The sequence below is a fragment of the Sus scrofa genome, chromosome 14 (genome assembly GCF_054392235.1).
Source record: "Sus scrofa isolate SSC_HxYL_T2T_F1_AM1 chromosome 14, Sscrofa_HxYL_maternal_Yorkshire_Landrace_v2.0, whole genome shotgun sequence".
Classification (NCBI taxonomy): Eukaryota; Metazoa; Chordata; class Mammalia; order Artiodactyla; family Suidae; genus Sus; species Sus scrofa.
This window is the reverse complement of record NC_139396.1, coordinates 59,292,331-59,320,236: the sequence shown is the minus strand read 5'-3', so window position 1 is coordinate 59,320,236 and position 27,906 is coordinate 59,292,331. Positions and strand designations below refer to the sequence as shown.

The 27,906-nt window shown below is 48.9% G+C and overlaps 1 protein-coding gene across 1 annotated transcript in view; it reads right to left on the bottom strand.

Moving 5' to 3' along the window:
* Nucleotides 1-9,823, bottom strand: part of RBM19 (RNA binding motif protein 19) — a 121,977-nt gene extending 112,154 nt beyond the window's left edge. The window contains exons 1-7 of the mRNA XM_005670677.4: nt 9,682-9,823; nt 6,134-6,316; nt 4,224-4,349; nt 4,008-4,046; nt 3,520-3,712; nt 2,211-2,419; nt 626-706 (exon numbers count right to left, since the gene is read on the bottom strand). Of these exons, the coding sequence (XP_005670734.2) occupies nt 626-706; nt 2,211-2,419; nt 3,520-3,712; nt 4,008-4,046; nt 4,224-4,349; nt 6,134-6,316; nt 9,682-9,717 (867 nt within the window). The 5' untranslated portion in view covers nt 9,718-9,823. The remainder of the gene's footprint in view (nt 1-625; nt 707-2,210; nt 2,420-3,519; nt 3,713-4,007; nt 4,047-4,223; nt 4,350-6,133; nt 6,317-9,681) is intronic.
* Nucleotides 9,824-27,906: the final 18,083 nt, after the last annotated feature.

Here is a 27,906-nt window from a genome sequence, read left to right as displayed (position 1 = left end):
TTTGACCCCTAGCCTGGGAACTTCCGTATGCCGTGGGTGTGGCCCTAAAAAGACCAAAAAAAAAAAAAAAAAAAAAAAGGGAAAGAAAGAAAATTTCCTATGCTGAACTTCTGCTACTTTCGTAAGTAGGGAAATTTTTAAAATGTTCTCTCCTGTGTAGCCCCAGAGTCAGCAAACTACAGTAGCAGGCTGAATGTGACCTGAGGCCTTTTGTTTTGTAAATGAAGTTTTACCGGCACCCAGCCACACCTATGCGACTACTATACTATCCTCCAGGGCTGCCTCAGTGCTACCACAGCAGGGTTGAGGCATCATAACAGAGACCACATCGACCACAAAGCCTGAGGTATTTACCAGTTGGTCTTTAAAAAAATGTTTTTAGCAGGAAAAGTCTGCCCACCCCTAGTGCAGATGATGGGTGAGTGAGAGCAGTCGTCCTCAGTTTCATACAGCCAGCCCATCTCTTGATGCTGACCAGGCCCGAGACCCTATTCTCAGCCTTTCTGGTCCCCAAATTCCCTCTAGCCCAAGCCCTCAATTGATCCTGAAGCCCCCAGATAGCAGGGGCTCCTGGCATCCTCACCCTGTCTCCTGCTCCCTGCCCCCTCCCATTACTGGCACATACCTCTGTGACGTTGAACGGGGCTCCCCGCAGCTTCACGGTGTGGGGAGTGGTGGGTTCCCTCTGGTGGGCTGGTTTCTCTGTCTGAGTGATGGCAGAGAACAGAAATGGCCACAATGAGTGCAGCTGCGGGAGGACCCGGCCGGCAGTGACGGCTCCGAGGCCCTCACCACCCAGCAGGCTGGCAATGCTGGGAGCCCTGTGCCTGCCGGGGATGTGGAGTCTGGCTGGAGTATTGGGTAGGAGGTGCCAAGCCTCTGTGTGGCCCCAAGATGAGGGTGGGAACCCGGGCCCCAGGCCACATGGAGGAGAAAGGCCTGGGAAGGAGTACTGGCTTCCATGGTATTTGCTGCCACTGATTTAGCGCATTCTCTGTGCCAGACATTGAGCAAAGCCCTTGCAGACATAACTGTCCGCTGGAATCTTTAAAACAGTCTAATGGGGGCCATACATTCAAGATGTCTTCTGTAATTCTGAAACCGAAACAGCTCTCAAAGACCTAGCTCTGCTGAACTCCTTTGGTAACAAAACCTGCCCTGCCTTGGACTCATTTTCGGGCAAAACCTGCTCTGAGCTGTGACATCACCATTTAGGGTTGACATCGATCCCATGAAGCTGAGTGGTTACCTCTAGTTCAGCTGCAGAAACACCATGTGCCTGATTATGGGGTGCTGCCCTGCATGAGTTATGGGGTATCTTCCTGAAATTGGGAAGTTTCAATGTACACTTGGGCATGGGGGTTCTGGAAAACTGGACACAGAGGCCAGGGCCTTGCCAAGCATCATCTCAGAGGAAGATCTGAGACTCGAAGAGAAGTACCTCACCCTGGATCCCATGGCTACTCCACTTCGGGGCTGGGATTTGAACCCACAGCTGCCTGACTTAGCTGCCCTCAGCTCCCCCTTATAGAATATACACTTTTAGGAGAAAAGGGCAGATTGTGCAAATCAGAAAGAGCACAAAGTTAAAGGAAGGAAAAGAGGAAGGAGAAAGAAAAGGAGGGAGAAGAGGGAATGAGGACCCAAAAGCTGTGTGAAGCTGCCTAAGCAAAGAGGACTCTCAGGTGGGAGACGAGGGCCAGTCTGGGTCCTGACCCCACTGCTTCCCAGCGGTGACCTTGGGCAAGTCAATTCCTGTCACTGGGCCTCAGTTTTCTCACCTGTCAAAGGGGACAAGAATCCCCATTCCCAAGACTGTCATGAGAATCAATGACAAATGACATGCCAGGTTCCGAACCTCACGTATACTGGGTGCTCAGTTAATTTCACCCATCGTTACTCACAGGCTCCCACCCGTCTACTGTGCCGCTAGATACAAAGGACAGTACCCTCGGGAGCCTTCTTCAGCTCATTTGCCCCTGGCCTCCACCAATTCCCAAGGGGCTGGCCGCCTCTCCATGTCAGCAGCAGGAAATAAACTAGGAGAGGGGACATGCTTGCTGGGGTCACACAGCAAGCAGGCCAAAGGCAGGCAGGTCTCTGGGCCGCCGAGCTGTCTTTCCTTGATGTTACACCCCCAACAAAGTGGCTGCAGGGAATGTGGGCGAGGCAGGGTGGACCTCCTCCCTCCCCAGGCTCCAGTGCTTCACCTCTGCTGGGGCCGCCTCCCTGTCCTGCTGGGTGGGAGCGGTGCAGGAACCCTCTTCCTCAGCCTCGCTCCCTTCCTCGAAGTTCACAGCTTCATCTTCACTCTCCTCCTCCTCCGAGGACTCCGCAGCCACCACCTTGGATCTCAGGTAATCCATGTCTGACAGCTCTTTCTGTGCAGCTGCCTTGCATTCAAGGCCATCGGCCTCCTCTGGGAAAATAGGGAGGCTGGGAGTCAGCGATGGTTGTGAGCCAAGCAGAGGGCTGGGATGGCAGACAGCCCGGTGGTGTGACTGGCAGGTGGTGCCAAGCCCACAGGACAGGGTCCTGGGGCCAAGCAGCACCAGCCCCAGTATGTCCTCTGATAGATACCATCTAACAGGGTGAAACCAGGAGAGTTTGGGTAGTTTCTGCGCTGCATGTTTGAGAATTTTGTGGCTCCTGGCTCCATTTCTTCAGAGTGTAGGTAGGATGGCACGCCTGGATCAAAACCCACCAGTGGCCCCCGGCTACTCTCAGGATGAAGCCTGGGGCCTTGTCAGGCCTGCTGGCCTCACTGGCTCTCCTCCAGCTCTGTCTGCCTCGGCCACCCTGGGCCACAGGGCACCCCCCTCCAGCCCCTGCACCTCCCTTGCCTCTGTGCCTTTTCCACAGTGCTCCCTCTGCCTTGAAGCCCTTTTTCCCCCTTCCCCCCAGAGTTCCACCAACCCCCAGCGAGTCTTTCAGAGCCCAGCTCTGCACAAGAACTTGACCAGCCATAAAACTCACATGAAACCGTCCCCTCACTTTTCCATTAAAGTCACCCATAGAGCATTGCGCTCGCCATTCTGAGCTACAATCACTCATGGGCCCGTACAGCCACCCCGACCCCAGTAACACTGGGAGCCCGTTCTGAGGATGGAGGCTCACCCCCCACCCGGTCACCTCCTCAGAGGCCTCCCCGGTGACTCTCCCACCCCCCTCCCTGCTTTCTATGGCCCTCATGATCACATCACATACTAAACAGCAGACAGATTTCTTTACTGTTTCTCTTTCCCACCAGGATGCCAGCTCCAAGGGGGCAGGATTCTCTGTCTTTTGCTCCCTGCTTTATCCCCAGTGCCTGAGCAGCACCCGGTATGTGGTAGGTGTTCAATAAATACTTGAGTAACCAACTGACTAAGGGACCAAATTTGGTCAAGGGCCACGTACCTGCGGGTGGGGTAATCTCCCCTCTACAGGCAGCATCTGACTCTGCCTCCTAGACCTGGCACCAAGGGGCCCCAGGTCACATGCACACAGGCCCAGGCATGGCAGGGGGCACCCCCTCACCTTCCGGGTCCTCCCTGGTTCCTTCCTCCTCACTCTCTTGCCCCGAGTCGGAGTCGAAGTTCAGGTAGTCATCGGCCGGCTTGCTCTTCCCCTTTGAAGGCTCAGCGTCCAGGGCATCATTGGCCCAGGTGGCCACCTGCGTCCGCTTCTGGTGAACCGACAGGAACTCCTGGAACTCGTCATCTTTCTTCAGCTGGGGTGCCAGGGTGGCAGGGGAGTGGGAGGGAGGGAGAAGAGGCAGAGAAGGCTCAGTAGGGCTCACCCTTCCTAACGCTCAGGCAGGTAAGGGCATCCTCCAAGGTCATTCCCCTGCCGCCGCCCCCCCCCGCCCCGGTCTCCAGAGGAGCCTGGGGGCCAGCTGGGTCAGTCCTGGGGAGGGCAGCATGGACTCTTCAGATAGGAAGACAAAGCTGTCACAGGGACACGGCAAGGGGAGAAGAGAGGCAGGGCTCTGCCCACCCTCCACTCAGTCACCAGGACAGACTCACCTTCTCCAGTTCACCTGCTACCTTCTTCTTTCTGTTGTCCTGAAAACAGAAGGTGCAGGTGGTGAGGGCCACTGATGAAAGGAGATGGAACCACGTGGCCCTGGGAGGGCTGCTTTTGGGAACCAACCCTCATCCCTCCCACTCTGAGGCCCCGCCCTCCCAAGGGTGACCACCCTGCTGACATGGGGACATGGGTGGGAGGGACCGCCAACGCACTTTCTTGGCTTCTGGGGGGACAGAGTCTTTGTCTTTGGGAGGTGGCTTGGACTGGCTTGGTTTCTGGGCATGCTTGCTCCAGGCTCGGGGCTTCGTTGGGTCCCCGAACGACTTGCAGAACTCCACCTGCAGGGGACAGAGAGCGTGATGGTGACACCTGCCACCCTGCCTGGGCTTTTTTTTTTAGGACCGCACCCACCGCATATGGAAGTTCCCAGGCTAAGTGTTGAATCAGAGCTGCAGCTGCCAGCCTACACCACAGCTCATGGCAATGCCAGATCCTTAATCCACTTAGCGAGGCCAGGGATCGAACCCACATCCTCATGGATCCTAGTTGGGTTTGTTAACTACTGAGCCACCAAGGAAACTCCAGGAGCATGGATTTCTTAAAAGAGCAACTGCCCTTTACTGGCTGGGACAGGTGAAACAAAGGACTCACACCCACCCCCGGCCTAGGCGTCCCCTCCTTAACACAGTCTTCCCAGTGGTAACATTTACTGAAGAAGCCCACGTGCTTTGCGAGTATGAACACGAGCCTCTCAGCAAGGGGAGGGAGGAACCGTGACCCTCCCCGCTTCTCACATCAGGGAACTGAGGCACAGAAAATGAAGTCACCTGCTCTGGGTCACTGAGACAGATGGCAACAGAGCAGAGACGGGACATCAGGGGGTCTGGGCCTGGAGCCTGAGCTCTTAGCCATCTGCTCCACAGGGGGTGAAATGAGGTGACAGAGGGCCTGGCGCAACGCAGTGCCAATGGCTGCCAGTACTACTGATTACTGTGACGTGAGCTTGGCCCCAGAGAGCAACTCCGGGGTCAGGATAAAAGCGGGGTGACCACCTTGGAGCCCAGGAGACTGCTGAGTGCCAAACCTGTGCTGACATACCTCTTCAGCTCTAAACACCCCAACACCTTCCACTGCTGTAACCCTCCTAAGAGCTGGTCCTACGGGAGCCATGTGGGCACTTCCCACCTCAGTCCAGGGGGACCCTGGTCGGGCAACCTCCACCCTGGGGAAGGGGCTGCCATCTTGGCACAAAATATTCACTCTGTGTGGACTTTCAAAATAGCTCTGCTGTTTCTGTCATAACGACACGTGCGCACTGTGTAAAATTCAAACAATAGAGAAAAGTACAAGGAAAATAAAAGGCAAAAAGATTTTTACCCCCAATTCCTATCACCCAGAGAGAGGAATTAATATTTTGATAATGATCTTTCTGTGTGGCTCTCTGTACACACATTACATGCATACAGATTGGGGATGATCCTGTATAAATGGGATCTCATACGTACTTGTCCAATGTCTGTTTTTTCCCTCTCAATAAAGTGTTATAGATATTTTACCAAGACATTAAATGCAGTAAATGCACATGAGTGACACGGGTGGGACTTCCTCCTTCAGGAAGCTTTCCTGACTTCCCCTGGGCCAGGGGAAGGGCCTTCTCCAACAGTCCCTGATGCTTCACCATCACAGCACTGGTTTTGCGGAAGGAAACCAGCCTGTTCACCTGCTGGTCCCCGTCTACCTACAGGCTGCTGGCTCCATGAGGACAGAGGCTGGGGTACTACATTTCTTCTAAATCCCCAGCATCCAGTGGATGCTCACTGAGCACTTGCTGATTGGATGCGTGGATGGATAACGTGCCTGTGGCTCTCCTTCTGGGATTAGCCGCATGGGCTTCACCTGTGAGCTTCTGAGATATGCAAATTCTTGGGCCCCGCCCCCAACCCCAAGGGATTGGGCCCAGGAAACTGTTTATGCAAACACTGCAGGGGACTCACAAGCACAGTGAGGAAGACCAAGGGCTAAGGGTCTGGAAGGGAACAGGCTTTGGACTCCAGTGGGGAGTGAAAAGAGCAAGGGGGCCACTTTTGACAGGCAGGCGGGGGCGAGATGCGCCTGGACTCACCGTGATCCTGGACGTGTCAATGAAACTCTTATTAAAATGGTTCAGTGCCGTTTGGGCCTCTTCCTCAGACTTGAAGCCGATGAAGCCGAACTTTCGGAACTTGCCATCTTTGGTGAACTTGAGGCTGCAGTCTGTCAGCGTGCCAAAGGCGGTGAACAGCTGCCGGAAACGCTCCTCCTTCATCTAGGGCAGAAGGGGGACGATGAGGGAGGAACCAGGGAGTCCCCAGAGCCAAGGGGGACAAAACAGGCTGGGAACCAGAGGCTGCGGGGTTCCCTGGAGAAGACTTTGGATGGGGCAGTGGCAGGGCATGCTTTGCAGCTGCACCTGGTTCCAGCTCTGGCTCAAACACTTACTCATTGTGTGGCCTTGAGCAAGTCCCTTACCCACTTCATCCATGAGGAGATCAAGACTCAGAACAGCTGCAATGAAACCTTCCTACCCTATGGGCTGCAGGGAAGCTAAGGAGACTTTTACACAAGGAGCCCAGCACTGTGGCCGCTACACAGCAAACACCTAATAAATGCTTGTTGGAATAAACATGTGAATTAAGGAACACAGTAAAGCACTCAAGTGTCTGCTAACTGTGGAGACAGACTAATGGAACAAAGATGTTCACGTCCTAATCTCTGAGACACCTGTGAAGGTGTGACCTCACATAGCAAAAGGAATTATCCTGGGATTATCTGGATGGATCCAAGGTAATCACAAGGGTCCTTAGAGGAGGGAGGCAGGAGGGGTCAGAATTGGAAAAGGCGATGAGATGATGGAAGCAGAAAGAGACTGGAAGATTTAGGATGTGGGTAGCAGCCAAGGAGTACAGGCATCCTCTAGAAGCTGAAAAGGGCAAGGAAACAGATTCTCCCCTAGAGACTCCAAAGGAACACAGCCCTGTTGCCATAATGATTTGAAGATTTCTGACCTCCCAAACTGTGGCATAAACTGATATTAAGTCACCAAGCTTGTGGTAATGTGTTGCAGTAGGGATAGATAACTAATACAGTAATGTTATTATTTGGTCAAGGAGCCCCACACTAGTCAAACTGGCTACTGGCTTCCCACCACCCTCACTCCAGCCAGCCACCCTCACAACTCAGCCAAGTTTTCTAAGCAGATTCAGAAGGGTGTGTGTGTGTGGGGGGGGGGGGGTGGCGGCGTGGAGGGGAGGGGACACTCACAGCCCCACAAACAGATGAAACAAGACCTGAAATCAAAGAAGCTAGAGGTCTTGGTAGCCCAGGAAAAAAGTAAGAGACATTTTCTGAGGCAGGTTCTTTAAATAACTTTGATCTCATTAAAATCTCATGACCACTATGACTTCGGAATTTTTACCTGCCTTTTATTCAGGATAAAAAGAAGCTCAGAGAGGGTAAATGATCTGTCCAAGGTCTGTGGCTCAACTCAGATACATAAAAGGCAATGAATTCATCTTCCCATCACCTGGCAGAGACCACATTCAAGTCTGACCCATCATTCCTCCGACAAAAACCTTTGGGGACTTTTAACACCAAAGGCTCAAGAATAAACATCTAAGGAAAAACAGGCTGTTCTTCACGATCTGGTCCTGACCCACCTCTTGTGCCTCTTGATGAATTCCTTGCAGCCTTCTCTGCTTCTCATCTCTGAGGTTTTACTACTGTTGTCTCCTCTGGGTGAAATTTCCCCAGACAGGCCCTGGTTAACTCCTCCCCCAGGAAGTCGTTCTTAGATTCCCCAGGTGGGTCAGGTAACCAACCCCTCTGTGCTTACACAGCACCAGTTTGCACTTCAATCCCTGTACCTATGCCAGAATGATCTGGTGTGCCTGGTCCATTAGACTCCAAGGGCCATAAAAATGGGGACCAAGCTCTATCCACCTCTGTTTACAATGTCAGCAATGTACAGAGGACTCACTGCCAAATATTTATCTGATGGGACAGAGTAAAGACAAATGCATACAGTCATGCTAAGACAGACACGATGGTGTAGTGGTAAAGACTGCAAATTCTAGAACCAGCCTGCTCAGTTCAATCCCTGCTCTATGTGTGACCTCAGACAAATCACTTTACCTTGCTGTACCCCGGTTTCTTCACCTTTAAAGTGGGCATCATAGTAATGGAATCTTTCTCATTGGTTTATGGTAAAGTTTAAATAAATTACTTTACCTAATAGTGTCTGGCGCACAGTAAGTTCTCAAAGCATCAGGTGCTACTACTATGGTTTTTATTCATTCACTCATCACACGAGCAATGTTGAGAGACAAAGCCACACTGAGAAACACAATGAGATGCTAGTTGGGGGGAGGAGAATGAGTAGCCATGCTAAAATCCTCCTCCATCAGAGGAGGAAGGCACCAAGAGACACTGTCTGAGGCCAAAGGAGGGATCGATGATAGATATTTTTAAAGTATACTATTTAGGGTAAATGATGGAAGAATGAGAAACAAATAACATAGACTGGAAGGAAGGCACAGATGATGTAGGTTTCTTATCTTTCATAGTGGGGGTCAGCAGACAGTCATTGGGATAAATAAGCCAAGAAATCAAGGTTAAGAGGTCACTCTTTGGACACTGAGTGATGCCTATGAGGAGTACTAAAAACAAGCCATAAAGATGGTTATTCCTGGAGGGAGATGGAGGATGGGATGGAAAAAAAGACATTGTTTCTTGTTTTACACCACTGAACTTAAAAAATCCCTTGACAGTTTCCACCAGAGGTGGAAAAAAGGTAGAGTTAAAAAACACAACAATTAAACAAAAATGGCTTTATGTTCTTACTCTAAGGAGTACAGAAGATCTCTCAAGCCAACCAAATAGGAGTTTCATTATGGGAATGACCTTACTGGCAACACCAGTGGGTGAGTGTAGGGGCTCTCCCTTCAAGTTCTAGTGAAATAGAAACGGATGATCCACTCAGGTACACTGCATCTAATCATCTACCGCCACACATTCATCTAGTTTTTCATTCATTTATTCAGCATGTTTTTACTGCATGCCTACCATGTGCTCAGTTCTGTGCTTGACTCTAAGGAAACAGAGATAAGTATGGCTGGGTCACCCCTCCTCACTTACTGGACAAGTAGTTGCAAGCTCTTCACACCCAGTTTTCTTAAACTCTCCCTACCTGTCCTAAAGGCGGGAGTGGGAACTGGAACGCAGGTCGTCAGCCTATTGCTCCCCATTTTCCTCCCCGAAACTGTTCGCAGGGGAAGAGGAAAAAAGATAGTGTCTGACCCAGTCACGAGTCAACAAAAAAAAGTGATGCAAAAAGAGGGTTGTGGGAGCACGGCATTTGACACAACGTAGGGATTGGCATCTCCCGGGGAAGGAGGTGTCCGACTGGGGTCAGGAAACAACGTGCTAGTTGTGAAATTTTAAGCAGACGCTATCCCTCTCTCCCGTCTGTCAAATGGGGATCTGCCAAGAATCCTGACCCTTTTGGGTTTTGAATCATCCCGGAATCCTGCCTCAGAGCGTAATCCCCTAATTCTCCCCCAACTACCTCCCTCCCAACCCCCAGCTCCTCGCTGGTCCCAATTTCAGATTCCCAAGTCCAAGCTCTGTACTCACCCCATTCGGGAGGTTCTTCACGATTAGTCGGGACATGGCGCACGCTCTCCCAGTATTTTGATTCCAGCGCGAATGGATACCGACTCCCACAACAACTCTCACGCTACAACTGTGGGCGCCGCCATCTTTGGCTAGCCGGAACAAAATCACGTGCTCCAGGCGCGGCCGTCCCCTACTTCCCCGGAAGTAGGCGTGGCCAAAGAGTGTACCCAAGGAAGTCACACCCTCCAAGGGGCGGGCCTGAGCGTTTGCATTCTGCGCAGGTGCAGGGGAGACCAAATCCGTGGCGAAGTCGCGAGGAGGACGCTTATTCCCAACGCCGGCAGAATCAGACTGGAAATCGTTTGGTTAGACGGAAAATCATTTCAGCCTTCAACTTTATTTTATTTTATTGTTGAGTCCTAAAACGGCCATGCGAATGGAGGCAGAATTGGGGAATCTTGCTCTTTCAGAGATGGGGCTCAGAAAGGCTGCTAGGCACCAGGAATCAGTTACTGAACATCACCTATAAGTTTTAGCATGTGCTGCAAGGAAATAAACATCCCATTTTGCAGGCGAGGAAACTGGGAGCCAGGCAAGTAAGGCGGCTTGCTCAAAGTCATATAGCTATTAAATATTAAGTGGTATTAAGTGATAGGCTCAAAGAGCACTTGCTGTTTCAGTAAACAAAGAATAATGGTCTTTAAAGCCATCAGCTTCCCCCTCAGGTACACCCTGAGGGGAATTCAGGATGGAAAAAGATGGGATATTGACCCTAGAGAAAGCACATATCCAAGCAATGATTCCAATGAGCCCAGACTCTTGCATCTTCCTGTACATGGAAAAGCGCTGAAATCAACTTGAGAGTCTATTTTTTGAGTAGCAGTAATCTTTTGATGTTGAACTGATGGGATGGAGTAGGCACAGGTAGTTGTAGAAGTCCCAATAAAGGATCATAGATAGAGAGGGAAACCTGGGGGACTTTGAGAGATCACTGTAAGTTAATAATTGCTCAAGAAATCCATCAGAACAAGGCAGGCTTGCTTGACTAGCGCAAGTACGAGAATTGCTTCAGGTCATTGGGTGGGGGATGGGTTGAGGCCTGCATTCAGATTCTGACCCAGTGCAGGAATTTGAGGACCGCCTACACCTTACCAGATTCTAAGGAGGAGCTATAGCTCTGAGAAAGAGGACGAAGTGGTCTTTTCCCACCCCCAACTCCCCTTGGATGATAAAACTGTAGCCCACCAAGTTGGGGGGTGCGGGTGGAGGTGCAGAGCCTTCTTGCCTGCCCGCTTGCATCTCTCAAAAGAGTCCTATCTTAAATCTATTTCTTGCCTATCACTGTCTTTCGCTGAATTCCTTCTGCTCGGAGGCACGAAGAACCTGAACCTCAGTGGGTCCAGACACCAGGTGAGTGATTCTAATTTAAAACCATAGGTTTAAGTCCCAATCTTGCTTTAGGCTGGGTTCGAGTCCCAGCACGTGGGTTCAAGTCCCAATCTGGCTAGATTCAGGCCGGTAGTGCTCAGTTTCAGAACTACCTTCTTTGTTTCAGCAAAACCTCCTATCTATCCCAGCTCCCCACTTTACCTGTTGGGAACAGTCCTTCAGAGCTATCTGAGCTGTATCCTCCTGGGTGTAAGCCCTCAGAGACTTAGTGGCTTAAAAATAACAGAAATGTGTTCCCTCATGTTTCTTGAGGAGAGAAATCCAAGATCAAGGTGTGAGCAGAGCCGAGCTGCCCCTGAGTCTCTTGGGGAAGATCCTTTCTCCTATGTCCCAGCTTCTGGTGGCTCCAGGGGAACCATGGCTTGGGGCTGCATCGCTGCAATGGCTACCTCTGCCTTTGCATGGACTTCTCTCTGGTGTCTGAATCAAATCTGCCTCCCTTTCTTTTCTTTCGATAGCATGGCTGCTATTGGATTTAGGGCCCATCTTAAACCCAGGATGGTCTCATCTCAAGATCCTTAATTTTTTTTTTTTTCCTTTTTATGGCTGCACCTAGGGCATATGAAAGTTCCCAGGCAAGGGGTCAAATTGGAGCTATATCTACTGGCCTACACCACATCCACAGCAATACCACAGCTTCGACCTGTGCTGTAGCTCTCGGCAACGCTGGATCATTAACCCACTGAGCGAAGCCAGTGGTCGAACCTGCATCCTCATAGACACTATGTCAGCTTCTTTTTGTGGACTTAAAAAAATACACAAACTGGGAGTTCCTGTTGTGGCTCAGTGGTTAATGAATCCGACTAGGAACCATGAGGTTGTGGGTTCGATTCCTGTTCTTGCTCAGTGGGTTAAGGATCTGGCATTGCCGTGAGCTGTGGGGTAGGTCTCAGACGTGGCTCGGATCTGCCGTTGCTGTGGCTGTGGTGAAGGCCGGCAGCTACAGCTCAGATTAGACCCTGGGCACCTCCATATGCTGCAGGTGTGGCCCTAAAAGGACAAAAGACAAAAAATTAAAAAAAAAAATCTTCTCCTAAAAATATCTGTCTGAAGACCTGTTCTGCCAGTTTTCCTGGCGCACAGAGTGCCTCACTCCTGATCTCCACCCTGAGCTCTGCTCAGGAGTTGCTGTGGGTCGGCAGCTGCAGTGACTCATTATTCAGTCCATGTAGAGGCTGATGCAAGTGATGACAAGTGCCAGTTTCCAGTTCACATTTTTTTTTAATTCAATGAGCCTTATTGTAGATTTTAAATTTTTTTCACTTTTTAAATTTTTTATTTTAAGGGAGAATTGCGACGATTTTTAATTTTTATGTATGTATTTTGCTTTTTAGGGCCACACCCGCAGCATTTGGAAGTTCCCAGGCTAGGGGTCAAATCAGAGCTACAACTGCCCGCCTATGTCACAGCCATAGCATAGCAACACGGGATCTGAAGGTCAGGTTTCACCCTCTCCGCAGTAGGCTGTCTGTTCAAAGGCAACACACAGACCCATGTAAAAACGTATTCCCCAGCCTAGAGGAGGTGATAAGGGTTGGACACCGTGTTTCCAACCCACTCATTTATCCAACAGATATTTATTGATATGTAGGCAAGTGCTCTTTAGTTAAATGACAATTAAGGGGTTGTTTTCTGCATATTGCAATCCTGCTCTGGATGGGCTGGAGGGGCTTTATGAGGCAGCTCTGAGATACTGGCCTTTTATGAGAGGGCAAGTGTGGGTTGCCCAGCAAGTCCTGGTTTTGTGTACTTTTATATTATTATTTTCATGAACTGCCTTGATTAAAATTTGCAACTAGATGTAGCCTTCCCTTAAAAAATTCACAAATCAGAAGGTCTTTCAAAGATATTAAAAGAAAATGGAATGCTCTAGGCCAATTGCCCCTCCCGGATCTGGGCCAGGAAAATATGGTCACCACATGTCAGGAAAGGAGGAACAGCTCCTGGGCTGTAGATCCCCGTGCATTTAATAAGCAGCCACGTTGTAACATTATTATTAGTCTTCCTGCTCTCCTTCCTGTTTTGTCTCCCACCTCCTTTCCTCTTCCAGCAAATATAATACAGAGGCACCAGGACCCCGCCAGGCTGGCCTCTCTGATGACACCTGGGAATTTACAGGGAAAAAAAAAAAAAAAAGCAGGTAGGAGTTCCCGTTGTGGCTCAGTGGGTTAAGAATCCGACCAGTATCCATGAGGATGCAGGTTTAACTCCTGGCTTCATTCAGTGGGTTAAGGATCCAGTGTTGCTGCAAGCTATGGTGTAGGTTGCAGATGCACTTCGTATCTGGCTGTTGCTGTGGCTGTGGTGTAGACTGGCAGCTGCAGCTCCCATTCAACCCCTAGTTCGGGAAATTCCATATGTCACAGGTGCGGCCCTAAAAGGCAAAAAAAAAAAAAAAAAAAAGGAGGGGTGAAGGAGGTCAGTATTTACAGGTGTGGAATAATTGCCAAGGCATATTATAAAGGGCAAAAGGCATGTACAGGAGGATGTTCCCTTTGGGGGAGAAAAAAAAGGGACCCTCTATGCAGTCCTGCTTCATACCGGGCAGCAAACTCTGTCCTGGACCCAATCTGGTTTTTGTAATGGCTTCAGAGCTAAGAAGTGTTTTCACATTTTTAAGTGGTTAAAAAAAATCAAAAGAAAAATCGTGTCATGTGACTCATGAAAGATGATATGAAATTCAAATTTCCATGTCCATCCGTAAAATTTTATCAGAACCAAGCCACCGACTGGTGTTCCCAGGTGCCTTGTCTGTGGCTGCTTTTGTGTTGCAACAGCAGAGGTGGATGTGACCAAGGCCATATGCCCACAAAACTGAACCTATTTACTGTCTGGTTCTTTACCGAAAAAGTTGGCTGATCCCGCGCTTGGCTATCTCTGGGGGAAGCAGTGAGAAATTGGTAACAGTGACGGCGTCTGGGAAGCAGAAAAAGATGGCTGGGGAAAGTGGGGTAATTGCTGCTGGCAGTGTGTTTCATCTATTAAAAAGAAATCTAACTCATCTACCAAAAGCAATATTGAGAAAGAAGCTGGGCATCCCTAGGGGCCCATGGGTTGGGGCTTGAGATATTTTAGGTAGAAAGGCATTTTTGGTGTCAATTACTTGACATTTATTCGTGTATTTATTTATCTATTTATTTTTGGCTGCACCCAGAGCATTCAGAAGTTCCCAGGCAAGGGATCAGACCTGCCTCACAGCATCGACCTGACACAGAAGTGACAACCCCAGGTCCTTAACCTGCTGAACCACCAGGGAACTCCCCATTGGCTCTGAATGCACCCTCCACTTCCCTCAGTCATTTGTCACTACGGATATTTCCCTTGTCCGCATTTTAAATTCCTGTTGCCTGGAGAAGAAAGCCTCACGAGGTAGGGGCTGCATGGACCTCTTCTCTGGTGGATGATGGGAAGGGCTATCCAGCTCCCTTTCCTTGCAGGACTGTTTGTAGACCTCTCCTCAGCTGCAGAAGGCTGCCACTCCGCGCGTTCCTGCACTTCCCTGGTCCAGTAACTGCATGATGTTGGGGGGTTATAGAAGCCCAGCCTCCTTGTCTGACCAAGGGCAACCCTGAAGTCTCAGCCCATCTACAGAATTCTCTGGAAGGTCCCTGCAGCTCAGCCTGACTTCTCTTTCTTCCAATGCCTGCCTGCTTCTTTCCCTTCCCTTCCCTCCCCGGTTGCTCCCCGGAGCTCAAGGTCAGGACTCTTGCCAACGCCCATCACGTCCATTCCTCCCCGCCCCACTCTTTCTGATTGGCTTAGAGGCTTTTTAGTCCCCTGATTTTTGCGCTGCATGTTTGGAAAGCCTTCCTGCAGTTCTAGATATCGGCCAGCAGGTGGAGGGAGAGGATCACATATAAACGGGTTCAGCGCAGGGGGAGGAAAGGGAAAATCCTTGTGAACCTGGACGCAGAGTGGGAAGTTTCAACGATACTGCGCTCTGGCCTGCAGGACCGCCACATGTAGGACCTGAAACTGTAGGGAGCCCTTAGAGAGGAGTCTCAGGGTTTCAGAAGCAAGCTCTCGGGGTGTAAGGGCCGAGGGCGTGTGGAATGATTGACATCATCCTTGGCAGGATCTTAGACATCTTCCCAGAAGCAGTGTGTGCATATGTAAGCATATGTGTGTGTGTGTTTGATATATTTTTACACAAGGGGTAACCTAATTAAAAGTGGATACATTTATAAAGCCATCACCACCATACTTGGTATAGTAAAAATAAAAACATGCAGGATGATCTTTAAGTAAAAAACATTATTGTCCTATTGTGGGACTCCGCTAATGGACAGTCTTTGCTCTGGGGCCCCCTAGTGGCCGGGGCGAGGCTTTCTCAGAGCTGGGCTGCATTCTGATGCCCTTTCTCCCCAGTCCTCCTCCTTTTCCTCTCTCCTTCTGGACGTGTCAGTCCTGTGTCCTGATATGAAGGGTATCCCTGCCTCCTCCTGCTCTTTCTCTTTTATCCTTCATATACATTTCTTCAGTGAATCTCTTGGCTGGCTCATTCTGTCTTGGCATCTGCTTCCTGTTGGACCAAAGCTGACATAAGCAATGGCCACAATCTGGATGGAACTTCAGCTGTACGAATTGACATTCCATCCTGAGCTGTGACCTTCTGTGGGAGAATGTGGTCTCCACCATCCTGCTCCCAGCAGGGAGGGCGCTAGGGGAACTAACTCTCCCACCCCACATCACCTCTTGTCTTCAGATCTCCTGCTGGTGCCTCCTACTGGCCAAACTCTACCAGAAACTAGAGCATGGGGGAGCTTGCTGTATGCTCCATAGAGAACCACAAAGGCCAGTCTCCCAGATCCACAGAGGCTATCCAGCTCCCTATTTTGGGGTCAACCTCAATTTTATTGCATGTGCCCCCCCCTTCCCAATCAGCCCTAATTCCCAAACATAAGTACTTCACATAGACTTGACTGAAAGTTTATGGGAAGATAGAGAAGTTATGTTAGACACCATTCATTAGAATTTCCATTTTCTCATCATCTCTTCTATCATTTGGGTCTCTTCTCTCACTCCTCCAAGCCCAGCAACAAAATCTAGACCAGGCTTAGAACACCTTGCAAGTTAGCCAGATAACACCTGGGTGCTTCATTGCATCCCATGACCAGTATGGTCATGGTATGTCCACTCTTGGTGGCCCTTGGGAGGCTCCAACTTTCAGTATCTGTCATCTGTAGGCAGGGGGTGACCTTGGCATCCCTCTTACTTTTTCCAGAACCATTTTCCTCTGTAGATTTTGAATGAGGCTTTCTCTTTCAATCCTGTCCTATTCACTCTCTGTCTTTTTGGGATTCCCCAGTTTCTGGTCCAGCAAGAGCTCCTACATCTTCTAACTAGGTGTGAAGGCAGGGGAAGGCTGTGGTGTTTTGAGACTGTGGATGGAAAAGGCAGTGTGATTATCATTGAAGAGGTAGGCGGTTGCCCTGGAGAGGATGTTTTGGAATGGATGGCCTAAGGCAAGTGACTTTTAATCCTTCTACATTCTTATTTCTCATCTGTAGAATGAAGACATCAGCACTTACCTCATGGGTTTGTTGGGAAGATCAAATGGATAAATACATAAAAGCACTTGGTCTAAAGATAGGACTCACTAGGGGTCATATGCTATTACAATGAGTAATAGTGTTTTGGTTGTTGCTGCTGATTTTTTTTCTCTTAGAGACCAAACTCTAAGGTCTTGGGTTTGGAAAAGGAATTGAAGATCTCACTACCCACCAGTAGGAAGAAAAAAATTGAATGATCCATTTGCAGGTCATCCTTGTGTCAGGAACTAGAGGAGAACTAGCAGTGGGAAGTAGGTGGGAAGAAAACTGTCACACTGAATGGGAAGCAGGGGAAGGTGGTGAGAGCTTAGCTATCTTCATGGCATCCTCAGGAGGGTAACAAAATAAGGCTTTGGAGCAACCCCCAAAGGAGATTTTAAATGATGTCTTGGGATCATAGTGCAAAGCTAGGCCAATGAGTGGAGGGGGTAAGAGTGAGGGTGGAGAGAGCTATAAGGCTTTTCTCAACAAGGGAACTTGGTTTCCTCTCTGGTGTATGGCAGAGGACCCACCCTCCAAGCTCAGTAAAGGGCATATGCCTCCTTAGCTAAAGACTACATATCCCAGGCTCCCTTGCTGCTAGGTATGGCCATGTGACTAGCACTGGCCACTGAGAGGTGAAGAGAAGTCAGGTATGCACCTTCTAGGTTGGGTGATAATGGGAAAAAAAGTGTCCCCCCCCCCTGCCCCCACATCCCTTCCATCTGGTCAGAAAGCAGACATGAAGGCAGGAGCTGGGGAAGCCATTATGAAGCAGGAGACAGAGGCTGCATGTGTTGAAAATGAAAGTTGTAATAATGAAATAAAGAAGTTGCTATTGCAGCTCCAGCTAACATATTTACATTCCAGATGGAAAGGGGGACCGAAGAGGGAAGAGCAAAAGTCCTGGTCAGCAAGCAAAAGTCGGATACTTTTAAAGGTCTTCCCAGGAATCTCTCCCAACAGCTTCTACCCACCTGCCATTAGCCAGAACTCAGGCACATGGCTCTCGCTGGCTACGAGGAATGCTGGGAAATGGAGTCTTATGGATGGAAATATTACCACCCCTGACAAACTCAGAGTCCTATGAATTCAGGAGATGAGAATGGGTGTTCAGTCTCTTCTGTACAAGGAGACCATGGAGGAGGCTGCCACAGTATTCCAGTGAGAGGTGGTGGGGGGCTGGAGAGGAGAGTGGTGGGGTCCTCTTAGTACCAGTTTCTGAGCCATCCGGGAAGACCTCCCTCAGCCTGCTGCTCTTGATGTCAGCAGGAGGGAACAGAGATAAAGTCAAATCCTCCTTGTTCTCTTGCCACCTGACATAGTCACAATGAAATCCTCTACTCCATGAGACTGGGACATTCTCAGTGAGGCTGGGAAAATGAGGTGGCTTTCTCCACCCACCATGTAGAGGGCCACACCTGATGCCGTGTCTGAATCCCGGGGTGGGGGAAAACTTCCTACATTTCAGTTTGGGGAAACTGAGGAAACGTTAAGCTAAGTGACCCTGTGACCCCATCACACCATCTGTCCCCCGGGATTGCTTTCAGGCAGGGCTCTCCCCATGGGGTCTCAGAACCCACCCCAACTCTATGAGTTCTTTATCATCATCATCATTATCCTTTTCTGATAGGAATCTGCTCAGAAAGGTGGGGCAATGCCTGTGGTTGTACAGCATCACATGACGTTACAGAGGCAGATTGAGAAGATGATAGATTTATTGTGCACAACGTGCTGAGTACTGTTCTGAGCACTTAAAGTGTTGCCTGGGCTCATTTTCATATTAACCTTCCCTATAATGATTTCCACTTTACAGATGAAAAGATTGAGGCTCAAAAACGGGAGGCGACTATCCCAAAGTCACACAGACAGTAGTGGCGCCATGTAGCCCCTGACCCTGTGCTTTTCATTACAATGTTGTGCTGCCTTTCTGACATACAGAGCCAAAATATTTGCTCATTCAAACATTTAAGTTTCTATCTTTTTTTTTTTTTTTTGTCTTTTTTTTTTGCCATTTCTTGGGCCCCTCCTCTGACATATGGAGGTTCCCAGGCTAGGGGTCAAATCGGAGCTGTAGCCACTTACCTACAACAGAGCCACAGCAATGCGGGATCCGAGCTGCATCTGCAACCTACACCACAGCTCACTGGCAACACCGGATCCTTAACCCACTGAGCAAGCCAGGGATCGAACCTGCAACCTCATGGTTCCTAGTCGGATTCGTTAACCACTGAGCCACGACAGGAACTCCAAGTTCCTATCTTGTCCAGGTGCTTTACACACATGATCTTATTTATTCCTGTGCCAACTACTGGCTTTAAGATGAAGAATTAAGCCCATTTTACAGATGAAGAAAGGGAGGCCAGGGAGTTCCTATCATGGCGCAGCAGAAACAAATCCGACTAGTATCAATGAGGATGTGGGTTTGATCCCTGGCTTCCCTCAGTGGGTTAAGGATCCAACGTTGGTGTGAGCTGATGTGGCTCAGAGCCTACATTGCTGTGGCTGTGGTGTAGGCCGGCAGCTGTGGCTCCGATTAGACCCCTAGCCTGGGAATCTCCATATGCCACAGGTGCAGTCCTAAAAAGCTAAAAAAAGAAAAGGAAGGAAAGAAAGGGATGCCCAGAGAGGTTGAGTGACTTCCCTACACTCATGTAGCTGGAAAGTGGCAGAGCCGATGTTGAACCCACATCTCTCTGACTTTGGAACTTGGGCTTTTGCTCTTGATTCTGCCTCCAGGACAGCAAGCTGGGGCAGGGCTTGGGGGATTAAGTGCCAAGCCCAGAGGGCATGAGAGAGGCAAGTCCAGCCTGCCTCCTTTCCAGACTCTGTCTGCCCCTGGGACCCTGCCTCACTCACACAGCTGCCAGGGATCAAAGTCCTCTCTGAGATGTATTTGCTGTGAGTTCTAAACAAACGGGTGTTAGCATGTAGCTAAGAGAAACATTGGGAGGACGCGGTGTATGAAAGCCGACTGGCCTTTAAAGTCCTGGTGACTGATCAGCATCCCCCCATACTTTGGTCTCATGCTCTTAGGGGGCAGGGATGGAGGGGTGGGGGGCTCCAGCTCTGGAATATCAAGGCAGAGCAGTGGACTACCCAGCTGGTCCCTCCCCAAGGCCCAATTCATCTCTCTTCCATCCTGGAGAAAACTCCCCTTGTAGCTGATAAGCCCATAAACCCAACACACACCAAATAATAATGAAAATTACCACTTATTGACTGATTATGTTAATCATGCTAAACACTCATGCATGTTAAGCTGAATCAGCAGGTATGTGTCTTTATTGACTCATTTTACAGACAAGGCTAAAAGCACAGATCTAGTGAGGCTAAATGCCACTTGGCACTCAGCAATATTGACTGGGCAAGACTTTGGGACCCAGTGCCTACCCTCCAGCTGTTCACATTCTTCAGAGGGCAACAGAGGGAGAAAGAAATCCCTTGAGATGCAGCGTGATGAGGGCAAAGGCAGGGCTAGGCAGAGAGGATGCTCAGGATGGGTAGACCAGTTGTTTCTCCCAGAAATAGTCCCTTCTGATTGAATCAAAGTCAGTTTTGATGGGTTTTCATCTTAGCTTTGGTGGTTACATTCATTTTAAGATCTTATTTTTTATTGAAGTATAGTTGATTTATAATATTTCATGTGTACAGCAACGTGGTTCAGTTATACACATATGTATCTATTCTTTTTTTAATCCATTACAAGTTATCCTAAGATACTGAATATAGTTCCCTATGCTATACAATAGGTCCTTGTTGTTTACCTATTTTATATATAGTAGTCTGTTATCTGTTAATCCAAAATTCCAAATTTATCCCTCCCCCTCTTCCCCTTTGGTAACCATAAGTTTGTTTTCTATGTCTGTGAGCCTATTTCTGGTTTGTAAATAAGTTCATTTGTATCATTTTTTAAGATTCCACATATAAGTGATATCATATGATATTTGTCTTTCTTTGTCTCACTTCACTTGGTATGATAATCTCTAGGTCCATCCATATTGCTGCAAATGGCATGAATTCATTCTTTTTTTAAGGCCGAGTAATATTTCATTATATATATGTACCACATCTTCTTTATCCATTCATCTGTCAACAGATATGTAGGTTGTTTCCCTGTCTTGGCTATTGTAAATAGTGCTGCTATGAACATGGGGGTGCATGTATCTTTTCAAGTTAGAGTTTTCTCCAGATAGATGCCCAGGAGTGGGATTGCAGGATCATAAGGTAATTCTGTTTTTAGGTTTTTTTGTTTTTGTTTTTGCCTTTTCTAGGGCTGCTCCCACAGCACATGAGGTTCCCAGGCTAGAGGTCTAATCGGAGCCACAGCTGCCAGCCTGCACCACAGCTCATGGCAAATGCTGGATCCTTAACCCACTGAGCAAGGCCAGGGATCGAACCGGCAACCTCATGGTTCCTAGTCAGATTGGTTAAACCACTGAGCCACGACGGGAACTCCTGTTTTTAGTTTTTTTAAGGAAGCTCCATACCATTTTCCACAGTGGCCGCACCAATTTTCATTCCCACCCATTGTATAGGAGGGTTCCCTTTTCTCTGCAGCCTCTCCAGCATTTGCTATTTGTAGGTGCTGATGATGATGGCCACTCCGAGCGGTTGAGTAGACATTTTGGCTGACACTCTCTCGGAGGTTTCTACACGTGCTTGGAGGCCACAGAGGAGGCCCTTATGTCTCCAGGCTGGTTTGTGAAGATACATCTTGAGGGAGGATGAACAACCTGCATGTACAGGGCAGAGGTGTGGGAGGTTGTGGCCTTTGAGGGCCTGAAATGCTTGGTGGGCTGAGGTTGTAGAAGACCACAGAGGGGACCCTGAGAGATCACACTGGACACGTGGATGCAGGTCTGTAGTGGACCTTGACCTTGCTAGGGTGTTTAGACACCAAAGGGCTTTGAGCCACCACCTCAAGGTTTTGGGCAGGGAAGTGATGTGGTGAATCTAATTTCAACACCCTTGACCGTGCCCAGTTCTTAAGGCCATGTGAAGTCAAGCTGCTTGCACCAGGATGTGGTTCTTGACACAACAGTGACCTCCATACCTCGGCTCTTAGGTCTTAGCACGTCTGGGGACTGGAGGCGGGTACAGCACCTATTGAGGATGAATGATTAGGGCGTGTGCTTGCGTTCGCCCTTCTATTCCCAAGGCTCATGCTTCTTATGATCTTTGGGCCTTGTCTGGGGAAAGAGCAAAATCAAGTGGCTGGGTTTTCCTAAACATATTTGAATGGAAAAACACGTGTTGTGGAGAATCTATGAGACAATTCCCTTAAAGGGCTCTGCACACACACGGCATACAGTAAGTGCTCAATAGAGGGAGCCATGATTCCCATCAACATTGTGTAGTTCACAGCTATATTCCCAGCAAGGCCGCCATCCATCTCGCAGTCAGGGCTGAGGTCAGGGCTGGGACTTTTGCTTAAAGCTTGTAGCATCAATAGAACAGGATTCAATTCATGTACTTTTCATTCTCAATAGAATGATTTCTTTCTGCTTCCATGAAACTGACATTTTCTTTCTCTCTCCCTCCCTTCCTTCCTTCCTTTTGTGTTTTAGGCATATGGAGTTTCCCCGGCTCCAGTCGGAGCTGTAGCCACCACCCTACACTATGCCAGAGCCACAGCAACGCGGGACCCCAGCCACACCTGCGACCTACACCACAGCTCCCGGCAACTCCAGATCCTTAACCCGATGATTGAGGCCAGGGATCAAATCCGCATCCTCATGGATACTAGTCGGGTTTGTTAACTGCTGAGCCATGATGGGAACTCCGGAATTTTCTTTCCTTATGTACCTGGAAGACACCCTGGTGGCTCTGAGGCCAGGCTTAGAGGACAGTGTGGAACTCTGACCCAGGCTAGGGTCACAGCAATTAAGTGGAGGCATTAAGAGCACAGAATTTGTTCTTATGTATTTCACATCCTGACTCATCACTGCCTATAGTGTGTGCTGTTTCACGATGGCACTCTGGAAAAAACAAAATCCTGTTCTGTTACATCTGCCAATGTCCACGGTGTAAATACTTCCACCAGCTGATTTCTACCAATGTCACTGGATGTGGCACTGGGAAGTGATACACAGTAGTGCCCCCACGACCTAAAATTTCCACCAGCCAGAAGGAGCTTTAGGCACAGAGATGGTAGCAAAATGTTGTAAAAACAATTAGGAAGTAGTGAGTTTGGAGTAATTGCCTTTGTTTTTTAACGTTTTATTTAATTGTAAGTTTATATGATTTAGGTGTTAAGAATGGCCAAGTTTGACAACTCACTCACAAAATTCTTGAAAAAGTGAACCATCAGCTCTCAAGAGTGGGCACATCCAGCTCTAGCACAGCTACTGTTGCTGGCCCTTCTGAGTGTTAGTTTCTGCAGCTGGTAAAACCAGAATGACACCACATCCTGCAGGGGTTGTTGTGAGGGTTAGAGAAAAATGTATGCACGGGCCTGGGCACAGACTACACGCTTGAAAATGAGAGCGGCCATTATCTTAAGACTTTGTGGCCTTGGGGTTTCTGAGGGTGGGGTTACAAGGCCTTGCACAGCACGCATTTCTATTTCTCCCATGGGAGAACAGAAACTGGGCCAAGGAGGGAGATGGGATTTGCACCTGCCAGTCAGATAGTAGGTTTTGGAGGCTCCTTGTGTATTTCAGTTCATTTTTTTTTCCAGCCTTATATGTCTGTCTGTCCGTCTGTCTACCTGCCTACCTACTACCTGTCATTTATATAGTTACATCATCTTTTAGAAAATTGATATCCAAGTATCTACACTATTTTACATTTTGCTTAAATTTCAAAATTTGAGTACAAAATAGCATGCATTAATTCCGCCAAATAGAGATAAGCCAGTTTCTGGAATCCAGCAAACATGTAGGTACTATTGTTTAATAGTACCAAAGCTTAGGTACTATTACTTGAGCATATGCCCATACATTTTGCTGACTGGAAGGAAAGAAGATGAGAAGTAAAAAGGAATGTTTCCTCCCAGACCAGATAGGACCGCTGTGGATTTTCTGGTGTATGCTCCTCTGCTCTGTTCCTCTAACTGTATTAAAAAAAAAAAAAATCAAAACTCACACGATTATCTTGTTTACCTGTTGTTTCATGTTCTGCTTTGTATTTAATTAATTGTAAACATAAAACGTAGCTCTCAACGATTCTGCGAGAATCGATGGAGGCAATGGGGCGAATAGTGTAACTGCTGGGAATTAACTGTCTTTAGAAAAGCTACTGGCGACCTCTGCATTCATTTCTGAGATTTTGCCTGTGAGTTCCTTTTGAGGTTCCAGCCCCTGAAACTGCGGTTTCTGCTTTTTCAAGGCTAAGCCCATCGCGTCTCTGTCCCCCGCATTAGCTTCTCTGCCCAGCGTCGGAGGACCCCGGTCCTTCTGAGACCCGCAGTGACAGGGCCAGCGCCCCCCGCGCGGGTCTCCCATTGCCCCGCTTCGCCGGCTACGCGGCTCCATCGCTCACGTGTGCGTCCCTCCCACCCTCCTGCCTCTCGGCCAACGTGCGACTATAATCTTGTGCTCTGGGGAGGGTCCAGGCAACAGCTGCCTTTGATCAGCCCAACATCTGGGAGACTCGGCACTTCAAGAACGCTGACTGGTGATCAAAGATGGGAACGCTGTGACAGCCGAAGCCTTGGCAAGCACCCAGCCTGGCTAAATGCAGGGGTGGGGGAAGGGAAGGAAGGCCAGGGGCAGTTGGGGGCTGCGAGTGAGGGGCAACCCACTCAACTGAAGGGGCTTGGCGCTAAGGGTTGCTAGGAGCATGGGCTTTGCTTCTGCGACCTTGACTCTGGGCGTCTCAGTTTCCTCCTCTGCAAAATGGGGATGATAACGGGAGCACAAAAATCAGCTCAGGAATGCAAAGCACTTAGAACAGGGCCTGGCTTGAGTAAGGGCATAAATTTCGGTTGCTGTGCCTTAAGGTTCTTCTCACGCCTAGAGCCAGGCCTGGCAGGGAATGACAGAGTCTGCAGGTTCCTCAAAGTTTAGTGCCTGCTAATTTTTTTTTTTTTTTTTTTTTTTTTTTTGTCTCTTTGCCTTTTCTAGGGCTGCTCCTGCAGCACATGGAGGTTCCCAGGCTAGGGATCTAATCGGACCTGTAGCCTCTGGCCTATGCCGGAGCCCCAGCAACGTGGGATCCAAGCCAAGTCTGCGACCCACGCCACAGCTCCCAGCAACGCTAGATCCTTAACCCACTGAGCAAGGCCAGGGATCGAACCTGCAACTTCATGGTTCCTAGTCGGATTCGTTAATCACTGAGCCACGACGGGAACTCCAGTGCCTGCTAATTTGTAATGATCTAGTTGGAGCCTCATTTTTCCCCATCGGTAAAATGGAGAGCCACAAGGCACTGGAATTCAGTAAGGATTCTTTCTTTCCACTTGATCCATGGAGAAACTGAGGTCTTGAGATGGGAAGTCAGACAACCAAGAACCAGCCCTGTGTACCCACCTGGGAACTGGCCCTAATTGGATGGTCTGGCTTTGGCTCGGTGGGCCCAAGGCGTAGTCACTGGTTTTCTTGCTCAAGCCAAGAATTCTTCCACTTTCTCCAACAGGCAGGCTGTGTTCAATAACATTACTATGAACAGCAGCAGGTAACTTTATTGTATTTTGTTTTATTTTATTTATCTTATTTTGTTTTAGGCTTTTGACTTCTTATTAAAGTATAACAGATACATGGGGGAATGCGCATTTCAGCACACCGAATGATCCCAAACCAAACACACCCATGGAACCAGCAGCCGCCAGATGGAGAAGCAGAACGTTCCCAGCTGCCCCTCCCCCACCCCTGAAACTCCCTCGCGTGCCCTTCCGGTCACTACCCTCTCCATGGAAACTGCTTAAATTGTTTTTATTTATTGCATGCTCACCAGGAACTAGGAGAGACAGGAAACCGCCTGACAGGCATTGGCCTCACATAAACCTTGTAAGAACATGCTGAGACCAGCCTGTTCAGATCCCTATTTTACAGATGAGAAAACAGAGGCACGGAGAGTGTCCAAGGAGCTCGCCCAAGGTCACAGCTTGGTCAGTGTTGGGCTCTTGCTGTTGTAGGGATGGTGCTCTTGGAGGTGGGTCTGTAGAGAGAGCGTTTTTTAATTCTTGGAGGAGAGGAGGTTAAGGAAACAACACACAATAGTTGTGGAATAGGCATCAAGAGCTGTTCAGTGGCCCTGGGGCCTTTGGAGCTCCTGGTAAGCCAGTGACATGCCCTCAGGGACTGGGTGTCCTCCCTGGACCTCCCCCTCCCAATTCTCTCCTCCAAGAGCTTCATCAGTTCCTAAAGGGACATGCAGATGGCCCAGGGAAAAGTCCATTCCCCTTTCCCTGTAGTCTTGATCTCAGGGAGACAGCAGTGAGCGACGACTTGAAGTGAGATCTTAATCCTCTGCTCAGGAATTGTACCAGGGCAGCTTGGATGAAAACCAGGAATCCTAGTCACTAGACCACCTAGAGGCCAAAAGCAGAATTGCCCTGATTCTTGCCCCCTGTTGAAAGCAAGAATGTTTCAAGGAGGCAAAGCGTGTAAAAACAGGTAGAAAGTTTATTGTTAGAATTACAGTGCAGCATGTGGGAGAGCACACCAAGAAGTAGTCAATTTATTTAAGTAAGAAGCAAAGAAGTAATACACACCCAAAGGAGGAGTGCAGGTGCAGGCGTCCCCTTGAGTGAGGAACGTGCCAGAGAGGCAATGTAATTCACTTATGTAGGGCAGTTCTTCCAGGTCTTTGTCTTCCTTTGGCCAGTTATCTTGATTTATTTTTCACACCTGAGGACACAGGACCCTCCCCTGATCTACATGGGTATCTTTTGGCCAAGATGGATTCTAAAGCAAAGCATAGGGGGAGGGGTCTCTAGACTTATTATGGCCTGGCACCCCCTCCCTTTCTGACCCACTGGGGTCTCTCTGCATGTGGTTGGGGTCTCCCAGACCTTGAAGACGGAGGAGTAAGTGACCTCTTTGTTCCTCTGTCCAAGCAGGGCTCAGCCCCTCTTTTTGATCCTGTCGTTACCATTGTTTAACAAGGTCACCAAAGACAAGTACCAGTTATTTGCCTTGTGCCGATTGTTATTTCTATCCTAAAGTATAGGTAGGTGGCTGGTTGTAAATATTTGTCCCAGAGCCCACCTATCTCCTGCCTTAGGAAGGATAAGTAAGAGGCTAGTTGCAAATGTCTATCCTGGAGCTCATTTTACCTCCTGTCTCAATCTTAGACTGCATAATCTCTTAGCCTGTGTCTGAAAGCAGAGCTTGAGGCAAGGGTTCATGTGCAGGCATTTGACTTGGGAAATGAACCCAAGGGAACAGGAAGGAGGGACAGGGAAGGAAGGAAAGCCAGGCATGTGTTACTTACTGATTTGGCTATGGCTAGGCAACTGGTGAACATTCTGTAGCACCTAGGAAGTCTCATGAAATGCATCTCAGAGCGAGCCAGAAAGGAGAAAAGCCTTTTTCCACTGGCTCCCATTTTCCATGCCACACCTGAAGTATATGGAAATTCCCAGGCTAAGGGTCAAATAGAAGCTGTAGCCACTGGCCTATGCCAGAGCCACAGCAGTGCTGGATCTGAGCTGCATCTGCTTATGGCAACGCCAGATCCTTAACCCACTGAGCAAGACCAGGGATTGAACGTGCATCTTCACAGAGACAACACTGGGTTTTTAACCCTTTGAGCCACAATAGGAACTCTGAACTTTTCTCTTTAGATGTGTTTTGGGTCATGGGCCACCTGAATCACCAAACAAAACCACAGATCCCCTCTACAAAAAGCTCAGATGCCCATAGAATTTTGGAAACAACTTTTGGAAGTTTTCAAGCATCTCCACCCCAAACCCATTCATTCCTTAAGAGACATTCTGGAGATGTTTAACTGCTCAGAGAGGAAGGACAATTTCAGGCAGACTTGAAGAAGCATCTCTGAACTGATTAAGTCAAGTGGATTTGATATACAGATGTTCTTTGTATGAACCACCTTTGTAGGAACATAAATCATGAGAAGGGAGAGAAGCCTGAAAACTTTCATGACAGGAGGAGCGTAAGTGGCAAAAACGGTGGGACGGGATTTCAGCTGGCCCTTGAGTCTGGCTCCCAGGGGGGCTCGCCAATGCCGGTCCATCTCTGCTGACCCTTGGGAAAGTGGGACATGTAAACAGGATCTGGCACTTGCAGACTTACATTTTAACCAGAATGCCCAGGTTTCCAGCATATTTGCATCATTCATGCTCCATCCAGATCCT